Source organism: Pempheris klunzingeri, chromosome 3, assembly GCF_042242105.1.
Source record: "Pempheris klunzingeri isolate RE-2024b chromosome 3, fPemKlu1.hap1, whole genome shotgun sequence".
Lineage (NCBI taxonomy): Eukaryota > Metazoa > Chordata > Actinopteri > Acropomatiformes > Pempheridae > Pempheris > Pempheris klunzingeri.
In genome coordinates, this window is record NC_092014.1 from 4,588,818 (window position 1) to 4,599,748 (window position 10,931).

Sequence of the window (10,931 nt, forward strand, 5' to 3'; positions counted from 1 at the left end):
TCACTGCAGCAGCTCAGGTTCTGCTTTCAGGCTAATTTATTAAAACAGTTTTAATTTATGATAATTGCCTAAGAATTTCTCCACTTGTGAGAACTGACCTGTCAACACCACATGAATGACGATTTATATTTCAAGGCTCTGCAGTAGGTATCTGCAGACGCTCGCCTGGCTCACAGATACTGGGACGCACCGTTCCCAAAGTGAACTGCACCAACGGGGACACACCATCAATGCACAGATTCATAATCCCTCCATACAGAACTCCTTTACACATTTTCACTACGCTAACAAGTATTTTTAAAAGCATGCTATGAGACGACTCATTATAATAATCTAGAACACTACATGACCTGTTTTTATGAAGCTGAATTACATGCATGACTTCTTTATTTACGCCAATCTTCCAAAAGCCTGGATATCCCCATGGTAACAATCAAAGTATGACCAGACAAGCTGCTGTATCTTCCTGCTGTATTGCTGCAGCACGTATTGTTAACACAGTAAGACAGCAGCAACAAAGACAATATACTCCTGCTGGACAGAGACCCCTCCATCACTCGCTTTAACAGACACAATGCTGATTTATTTGCTTGTGAGCTGCAGCAAAAATATAATGGAAAGTTTGAAGGTTTTTGATGTACGTCACATGATATCACTGCACAGTCCTAACTTTATTCCTAGTACGTAGAGTTTGTCGGTGCTAGATATTGCTGGTTCAGCTCTACTGCTTTCTCACCAGTGTCCGTGTTTCAAATACATAAACCTTGTGTACTTTTAGCATGGCATGTGTTGAAGTAGCTCTGAGCCCACTGGGGCCATGGCTGATCAAATGCAAGCACTTATGGTATGGTTTAAATAAAGCACTCACCTAATGGCACATGTAAGCATTAATATGTAAAGCATGAACAGGTTTGAAATATTCATCAGTGGTCTGCTGAGTACTGCAAAAAGACTGCATTAATTACTGCGTATCACAAGATTATCTTTAGCTCTACATGGTTATAATCAAAACTAACCCACATCTCCAATATGTATTCAACCAAACTATGGAGAGAAAAGTGGTTGTGGTCTGCATCGCTGAGTTTGACTGACATGTAAAGCATTTGATTCAGTATTAATTTTATCCTGACACACAGTAAGTGCAGCACCAGACCAGTGTCTGGCCATCCTACTGTCAGAAACACCACAAAGCTGACCTCTGTGAACCACTACAGACCTCTCAGCTTTGAATGGGAGTGGCAGCGACCACTTTTGCCCTCTCTTGTGGCTAAAAGGTGAACAGCAGTCGCTCCTGCTGTGCTATAGGTCTGCGCCAAGGGAGCAAACCTGTGTGGAATACTAATTATTGAGAGTGAACGACTGTGTTTAGCAGAGATAGACGACGGAGCACGCTGGATTTAGTACAAAGCCACCGAAACAGGCTTGCCTCAATGTTTCTATGATTGCTGACCGACCGTTTCAACATCTGAGGAAATGAAGTCTCTCCCAAAGCAATAAGCAACAGCCCACACTCCATCCTGAGATGTTAATAAGTGATATTCCCACGACATGATGCTCCATTTAAAATGAATAGAAGACAGGCTGCAGGATGCTGTAGAGTGATTTTGCAGGATGGTCAAGAGCTTGTGTTACACATTTACAAGAGTCTGTGTACAATAATGGCTCACCTCTGAGTCAGAGCTCCAGGAAACCACTGCAGTTGGCAATGCTGCACATATTACACACATTTATTTGCACAATGGTGGGCACAAATAAAGGGAACAGATGTATAATATACATGCTGGTGCACAAAACAGACTAATGTGACAGACTATTATTTGGATTTTGTACCCATATGCTTGGGGAAAAAAAAAAACAAGAACAACCAAACATAAATCACAAGCAGACACCCGAAGACACACAAACATACACACAAAAGACACAAAAACAACAAGGACAGAAAGAAAGAGAGGGAGAAAGATCATAATTGCTATAATTATGATCACCCACTCAAGGAGTACGAAAACACTGTGCTGCGATATCAATTACAAGCTGTTAAACACAAATTGTGTAAAGAGCCTCATTACAAATTAGTTTTCATTTTACAAGCTTCCCAAAAGTTTCCCAATGAGTTCTTTTATGCATTATAGTAGTGAGCCAATAAGTTTGTGAATAAAGACTTTTCAAATGTCATACACACCTCAACAAATACCAAAACAAAGCTGGTATGGAGGTCATAAATCGAATTCGGTGATTCGAGTCTGGTGATTATTACACACTGCAGTCACTTTCAATGTAGCACGTAATGAGAGAAAAACCATTGTGTCTGGCTGGAACCAAGTGCGCCCTCGTTTGAATGGTGGCAGCTGGTCTGAGAGGCAGGCAGAGAACAAGGACATGGCTTTGACCTGGTTTGAAAGGGAGACCGCTAATTAGAACGGTGATTACTGGTTGTTAGCGCCGCACCGGGGACATGTCTGAAATGATGGGAGAGGGCTGCAGCTGGGGAGTTAACACAAGAGAGAGAGAGAGAGAGAGGGGAAGAGATAGGACTGGAAAGAGAGGAGACAGCAAGCAGGAAGGACGAGTTTTAAAAAAAGCAACAAAACATTTTTTTTTTTTTTTAAACTGACGTGGAGAGAGATAACGGAAAGAAGGCAGACAAGAGGAAGATGAGGCCACGAACGAAATGACATTGAGATTACAAGAAAATAAAAAGAGGAGAGGACAGGAGGCAATAAATAAGGGTGAGCTGGACCGTTTGTCCTGCCTAAAATCAGGAAGAGACATCTATGCAGATGAGAGGAGGAGAGGTACAGGCTGTGCTCTTTCTGCCTTATTGTAGATTTGGCAGTGACCCAAGCATCACTGTGATAGTAAACCCTGCTATCTGTGAATAGGGATGGAATGAGGAGATAAGAGGCAACAGCTAGCTGCTGATTATCATAGGAAAACAACTTTATTCATGGTCACATCAAAATATCATTCAGAACAAGCCATTCTCCGCTGGGCCTGCAGTGTGGGTTGTACAAAAGAACACAGGGTTTCTTTGAATCTCCACAAATCCTCACATGGATTATCCATAAAGCTTGGAAATGGATGAATGCAAATCCTGTGTCTGTTATCCTACGAGTGAAAAGTCAAGGTGTGTGTGTCTGTGTGTGAGAGACCGGGGTGGGAGCCTGGACTCAGGTTCTGGATGGTCTCAAGACGTTCTTGGTAAAGAGAGTGGAAGGTCCGAGCTAAGCTGAGGAGCGGTGCGTCGCAGTTGTCCATCTCCTTCTGCGAGAGACAAACATGAACACACAGTGATGTGGGTGATGTTGGTCTTTACGCAAACATGAATACGGGACAACACATTTGCTGCACTTAACCCACAAAGCCAAACAAGAACACAGTATAGTGTCCATTTTTAAACGCACTTACAGCCGATGTCTCGTGGTACTCCAACCCCTGGCTCTGGGCCCATTCCTGGGCCACGGACGCCTGGACCTCCCTTCTCGCAGACAGGTCAGACTTGTTGCCTACCAGGGCACCTGAGACACACACACACACACACACACAAAAAAAATACAAATACCAAATGTTTAAAGATTGCTATTGCATTAATTTCAGCCTGTGGGTGTTCAAACTTTACAAAGACGATGAACATTTGATTCTATTAATGTCCATCCATTCATCCATAACTCCATAATTCTTTCGGTCTGCCAGACTGTTACCTGGCACGTGGAGACCGTGGCAGTGGGCTCGAACTCTCTCCACCCATTGGCCGCAGTTGGCAAAAGACTGCTCACTGGTCAGGTCGAAAACCAGGCACATCAACGACAGCTCACCCCACTGTGAAAGGGAAAGAGGCGACAGGTGATAAGGTGGGAAGGTGTAGGTGTCACGTGGAGGGAATGAGGAGAGGAGGACAGACAGTGACGGAGACAGAGCCAGCATCACATCGGTTTACCTTTTTCTACATCTGTGACAAACTAAATAACACTTCAGCAGCTCCCTTGGGTTTGTACTTTATGTGATGTGGGATGTGGCACCCTGGATGGTGACTCTCTCTAGTTTCATGCAAATGGAGAAAACTTGTGAGAAGCAGCCTCACCATTTTCTCACAGGCTTCCACTAATGTCTCTTTCCCTGCAGAGTCTATGATGTAGAGCTCCTGGAGGGGGAAGGTGAGAAGATAAAGGAAGGGAAGAGGTGTTGGACATACAGATTACGTCAAATTACATGGGTTAAACTTCCTATTTTCTCTAGCAAGAGCATTAATGTTCTTCCTGCTATGCTGTCCTATTCACTACTGAGTACAGATGAGAAACTAACAATATTAAATGTGTGGGAAAGCTTCTTCCACACTGAGTGACACATTCCTATTCTCACCACCCACCTTCAGTGATTTAGCGACTTTTATAACAAAAAGAAGGCCAAAACGTTATAGCCAACATGGCGGACATAGAGAGACCGGCTGGACTCACCACGCTGTCGTTGGTGTCTGGGATGTTGACACATTTCATCAGCAGCTCCACTCCAGTTGTCTATCAAACAAATAAAACCAAGATATCAGTTAAAATGCTGTTTATGTAATGTAAAAGACCTTATCGAGCCTGTACTTCATGTCTCCTCTGTGTGATGAACAACAAATCTGTCAATGTGATTGGAAAAAACATCTGCTATTTGCTGTGTTTTTGTACGATACACCTCGCAGTAATGAGGGCATTTTTTGGCCACATTTTCTTTTGAGTAATTGTTTTTTTAATCCTTCAGTTTTCTTCAAAAGCTGCGTTTACTCCAAGCAGATCATAACTGTTTACGTCAACATTTTAAAGCTCCTGCAGAAGAGAAGAGAAGAGAAGAGAAGAGAAGAGACACTTGGCTGTCACACAGTTGACACTATGCACAGTAGCACAACAAACTGTCTGGTTTGATTTATTGTTAATGTCTAAACATAAGCATCTCTAATTAGCAGCTTGGCTTTGCTTGAAAGCAGCTTCGCCGCTCTGATGTTCAAATCCTGACCACGTCTCCTGTGTCTCCATTTCTCTGAGTCTTATCGTTCTTAATGTCTCAATAAAGAAAAATGCCTTGAGGGAGAGGACCAGCTTTGTTTAAGTTTAAGAAGGATACAGCTATAGAAACAATTAAGAAAAAAAAGAAAGGCTTAATGGTTAATGAAAATTCAAGAGTAGAGGTTTACACTTATACAGAGTTGACAATTAGCACAAGCTAGTAGTTTGGCTGTGGTATGTAGCTTTGGCAGATCACTGGCATTGCCTAGGAGTTGTCCACTACACTGGTACCATGAGTGTCCTCTTCCACATACAAGCAGTCATATGATAAATATAAAATATGGATTAACAAGAACAAATCATAGTTCTCATATGTTGGATGTTGTCCATGTACAAGCAGCCATTTTACCTGAAAAATAATAAACTAAAATGGGCTAAATTTGGATTAAAATGTGCAGGAACTATGTGAAGAACGAGTTAAAAAAAAAAGGAATCTGATCAAACATATAATGCAATTTTTGGAACTTGAAAGTTGTGGATTTGGCTGGTACATTAAGTCTCTGTTGGCAGAATAACATCAGCAGAGATGCAGTTTTCTCTGCCATGTCAGAGCAGTTCTTTGAGCTTTGGTGCAGAAGTTGTAGTTGAGATTTTTTTAAAAATTAATATAGGGCAAATAGAGGAGGAAGATATAAAAGGGGATTAGAATGCGGGCAGTAGAGGGTAAGGAGGATATGATAAATATGTTCTTATCACAGATACATGTTCTTCACAAGCCTCGAGATCTAATGAAGTCCTAACTGGACTGGATGGCTGCAGGCTGCCTTTTGCCACTATGTATCCGCTGGTATGAGATCAATGGTGACCTTGAAGAGGCAAGTCGAGGTTTCTTCACATCAGCACCAAACTCTAAATTGATCTGATCTCCTCCTGAGCTCACACTTAACTGAGCTTGTCAAATTCCTGAGACTAAAACTCTGAAAACACACACACTTTTCACACTCACTGCCTCTGTGAAGCACAAACACACACACACAGTGTTTACGTGATTCATACACAGACACGGTATATTACAGGGAGCTAGTAGTACACACACACACACACACACACACACACACACACACACACACACACACACACACACACACAGATGATGCAGCGGTCCCACATTGGAGTGGTCTAATGAGCTGGTGTGATGCATAGGAAGCCTCTCGCTGGAATGTCAATGAGGGCCTATTAGTAACAAATAAGCTTGGAATATTGCTAACGGGCCGTCTGACATTTTCAAAGGAGGACGTGAGGAGAATGGCCGACAGCCTCCGCTACCCTTCAAAATCAAAAGTTGAAGAACATGAGGGATGACTTGGGTGTCTGCACAAGGAATAACTCTTCACAGTGCTGGTTTCTTTTGCCCATTAGTCACAATGAAAAGGACACGCTGTTCCCTGTTGTCGTCTGCAGTGAAATCTTAAAATAAATCCAACCTGATGAATTTAACACAGCTTAAAACTGCTCTTGGTAATGTGCCTCCAAGTCATGAGTGTTAGGTGATGTGTATGTAGTGATGTAAGCATGCATGCAATGGTATACACAACATAAATACAAAGTTGCTGCTCTTACAGCCCAACCAGAGCCTTACTGAACTGTGGGTAAGAGTAGATTAATCTCTAAATGAAAGGGTTTATCTCCTTTGAAGCATGAATTGTGCTCAACAAATGATGGCAATCCATGAAGTAGAACATGGGACATGTCAACATTTTAGCCGGAGAACGGCACCAAATTAAAGCTCATTGAGGGATTGGAAGATGGAGTTCCTCTTACAAGAAACACTTGATGCCAAGTGAGCAAGAAGTTAAAAATATTTCAACTAATATCAAGCAAACAGCTGGCTTCATGTAAGTGTTTTAACAGTTGCATAGCAACAGCAGCGCCCAGGACCAAGACTTTCCCATGAGCATTTGTTTCAGGGCATCCAGCTAATAAAGTGGCATCTGGTAGACAAAGGGCCTTGATCTAAAGGTACACATGCTCGCCTGCATGTGTCTCCCCTTGTTTTCAATGTGACACCTCCTCTTATTTTCCTATTTGTTACACAATTTCATCTGTATGTTCTGTATGTATTTCATTTTTTGGATACATTTTCATATAGTGCAGTAATACAAATGCGTTACGGCTTGCCTGGAGTTCAGCGAGCACACAAGAGTACAAGGCCAGTGCAAATTAAAAAATCAGCACTATAGCAGCATCTTTCTACTGTATTACTACTCTACCAGTCCAACATGAACAGACATGCACAACATCACAAACAAGTGGGTATAGACCTATGCAGTATGGAGAACCTCAACACTGTTGAGTTTCACACACACAAACACACAGTACGCGCACACACACACACACACACACACACACACGCTGTTGTCGTACAGTGTGTGTGCGTGCACTTGTTAAGTACCTGTTCTGGTGACTTTCCAGAATCCTGCTGTATTAATTATCGACGTTCCTGTCACCTCAGAACCCCCAATACTGCTGACACAACAAGAGCTGAACAAACACACACACACACGCACACACACGGCTCTTGTCCAGTATTTTACACACCAACCTGCTCTGTACCCTAACTACCTACAAGGTTTCATAGTAAACTCACGAATGAGCGTGCACAAGCTGCAGTAGTGAATATATTTATGAGTGCATGCAGTGCACCTGCATTCACTTGCATGTATAGTTTCTTCAGTCAGTAGCCCTTGAAACACTGACAGAGGGAATCAGTGAGCAGCCATGACCCCATATATCACACAGTCAGGTTAATGACACAGTTCCCTCACTCATGCACATTAGCATAAATAATGCAGATCAGCCTTCTCTGCATCAGCATTAATTGGTACATTATGCTGTTTTGCACTTCAGTGATTCCTGTACTAGATTTAAGAGACCTCTGCAGGTCCTTGTAAAGCTTGCAAGAAGTTCCACTAAAGAATCTGCATATGTAATATGATTATCAGTGACCGTTGTTGGTGATGATGATTTGCAACTGATCCATAATTAATCAAATTAAATATTTCAATGATTGGCTTATTCTAAAATTACTGACTGATTGAATACCTTTGAAATTTGTGACAATGTATGCTTAATTATGCAACCCTGTTCCACAAGTACTTTACAACTGCTAAACTGCACAGTCTACATATATTTATGTGGGAAGAGACCTCGACAGCCCTCTGAGGGTCTCCTGTACAACTGTACAGTCTGAACAAAGACTAGGTAAAAGTGTGCTGATTAACTCACTGATTAGCTGTTGTACAATCAGGCAGGAATGAACAGCTGAATACTGGATAAATATTCAAGTTATTCCCAACATACTGCTGTCTGTTCTGGCTGGCAGTGAGCCAGAATTCAACTTCAAGACTCGGTTCCTCAAACCCAATTCAGCTACCTTACCTGAATGTAAAAATAAAAGCCTGTTGCTAGTCCCTGACTCACAGCACAGCCCAATCCCTAAATCCCTCAACCAGTTGTTTTACAAGCCGATCTGTCTGTTATGTATCCTCATTACTACCAGAAATGTAACAGTGGTACACGGGATGCTCCACATGCACAACAGAATGTTTGAAATTACATGCAGTAGAGCTGTCAGGGAGAAGTCAGAGAGGTCCATGGCCCCACCAATAGAATTGCTGCCCTCTCCCCTCTGTTAGGTGGGTTAAGGGTTTGAGTTTGACATCACTGTCTTTCAGAGGCTGAAGCAGGCTTTTAAAGCTACAGAGGAGATACTGGTATCATATGAAAGTAGACAACCTAAGGCAGGGGTGTCAAACTCATTTTAGTTCAGGGGCCACATACAGCCCAGTTTGATCTCCAGAGGGCCGGACCAGTGAAATCACAGCATAATAACCTGTAAATAACGACAACTCCAAATTTTTCCCTTTGTTTTAGTGCAAAAAAGTACAAGTACATTCTGAAAATGTTCACATTTAATGACACGTTTAATTTTTACAAAACATTATGAATTAAATTTGTCTTCTCTGTCATGTTTACACTTTGTAAAGTCATCCCGCGGGCCGAATTGGACCCTCTGGCGGGCCGGATTTGGCCCACGGGCCGTATGTTTGACACCCCTGACCTAAGGCATGAATTGGTACCAACGATTTTATGCTAGATTGTCGGTAAGGGGGCTAAATTTCAGCGAGGGAAGAACTGGCATGGCCATTGCACCTCAAGATGTCTGAATGAAAATGGGTTTTATGCTTATCGACCAGTCTCCTCCCCATGACAGACATTCCAACTTTCTGCTAAACCCATGCACACAAACAATGCTGTTTTTGCATGCAGCAAGGATTTTTGCCTATTCTAAAAATGCTGTGCTTGAATATTTCTGCATACTGGGATCCCTAAACAGTGTTGGACACATTTGACCATTTTTATGAATTCAAGAGTGTTCAAAAATGGTAAAATCTGCTTTCTGATAATGTATTCCAAGCCTAAGTGTCATGTGCTGTTGACCTCTCTCCCCCTTAAGATCCTTGTTCATCCCCTACAAAAGACAAAAATGGATCTGCAGTTGAAAACAAATCGTTTTCACATGGGTGGCCAAATGGGGATTACATGTCCTCAGTATGTTACCAGCAATCTTTTATTTCCTGCGTGTTAATGGTCTTACCATGCTGTAGTTCTTCTGGAAGAGAGTGCCATCACTGTGGAACATATGGGACAGTGCACTTTTCCCCACTGCAGCATCTCCTGCACACACACACACACACACACACACACACACACATATAGACAGACATAATTTCATAATCTGTGTGTGCATGAGTGCTTACAGAGTAATCTGTCAAATAAAGTCATCATTCACTTTGGGTTTTTTTGTCAAGCAGAGTATGAAGGTGATTTGTTTGTGATGTCAATTATTGTTACAACATGTAGCTATGTGTATTGTAAGTGATACCGAAGAAAAAGGAGCCGGCAAATTGTTGTGAGTTGCACTTCAAATCTCACGATACATAAACACATTTGTTACATTTTTAGGAAAAAGGTAAAAATGACCATTTTAACGCCGAAGTTGAACTGACTACAGCGGGTTTAGCAGCAGGCTGGTTAGCTTTAGCTCATGTACCGTTAGCCTGAACCACACTTGATAAAACCTTACCGACAAGCAGACATCTCGCCCTCAGCTTCACCATTACTATGGATAACCTCCAGACACTGTATATAAGTTCTCTTGTGTCATTAATGAAGCTCTACTTTCTGTTATTAGCTGCACATGCATCTAAATATCTTCTTCCTCGTACCTCGGTAACATGGACACAACGCGTCTCTTAGCAACCAGCCACAAAGGTGTTTCATTGGTCCAGCCAGCTAGTACGTAGGCAGCGTAGATGTGCTGTCATTGGCTGGCTGTGACGACTTAACCGGAAGTATATGGAGCATTAACCCCCTCAGTAAGTTTGTCAGGTAAGATTTCTCGAGCTGTATGCAATAACCGGTAAGTTAATAAGTGATACTTCACTCATTTCAGCCCCAGTTAGATTAAGATTGTTGGTTAGCCACGACTGTACGGCACATAGATTTGGAGTAAGAACTACCGGAAAGACCAAGTTATGGTGAGACAGACCTAAGCAAAGCCTTGTGGGACCACCAGAGGGCGGACTTTGTAGCCTCAGCATCACAAATCACTTATTTTGACAGTGTTTGTGGTGGTTTGCTGTCATTTTATTGCTTTTAAACGTATTTATAGTTTGATATAGGGGTTTTCAGGCAGGAGTCAATGTCCTGAATCAATATTAAGTCACCTTAGACGAACATCTAACATTTCCTTGGCCCAATGAGGCATCTTAGCCATGTGACTATATATAGCTTTATTGAATATAATGTTCTGCTTGAATTAACTTGTTTTCCCCGCATCCTTCTCTTCTCTGCTGTCCGTTTGTGGGGGAAGAAGAAGCCCATCAC

At 42.2% G+C, this 10,931-nt stretch overlaps 1 protein-coding gene across 2 annotated transcripts; it reads right to left on the minus strand.

The window, feature by feature from the left end:
• Nucleotides 1-2,909: 2,909 nt before the first annotated feature.
• On the minus strand, nucleotides 2,910-10,269 carry ift27 (intraflagellar transport 27 homolog (Chlamydomonas)). Of its 2 annotated transcripts, XM_070828250.1 has the most exons (7): nucleotides 10,129-10,269; nucleotides 9,640-9,719; nucleotides 4,452-4,511; nucleotides 4,079-4,138; nucleotides 3,699-3,816; nucleotides 3,406-3,515; nucleotides 2,910-3,261 (listed from the first exon to the last, which is right to left on the minus strand). In XM_070828250.1, the coding sequence occupies exons 1-7, from the start codon at nucleotides 10,160-10,162 to the stop codon at nucleotides 3,106-3,108; spliced, it is 618 nt and encodes a 205-aa protein (XP_070684351.1). In that variant the 5' UTR covers nucleotides 10,163-10,269; the 3' UTR covers nucleotides 2,910-3,105. The 2 variants fall into 2 exon arrangements, with proteins under 2 accessions (XP_070684351.1, XP_070684352.1); XM_070828251.1 differs by lacking the exon at nucleotides 4,079-4,138.
• Between the last annotated feature and the right edge of the window lie 662 nt (nucleotides 10,270-10,931).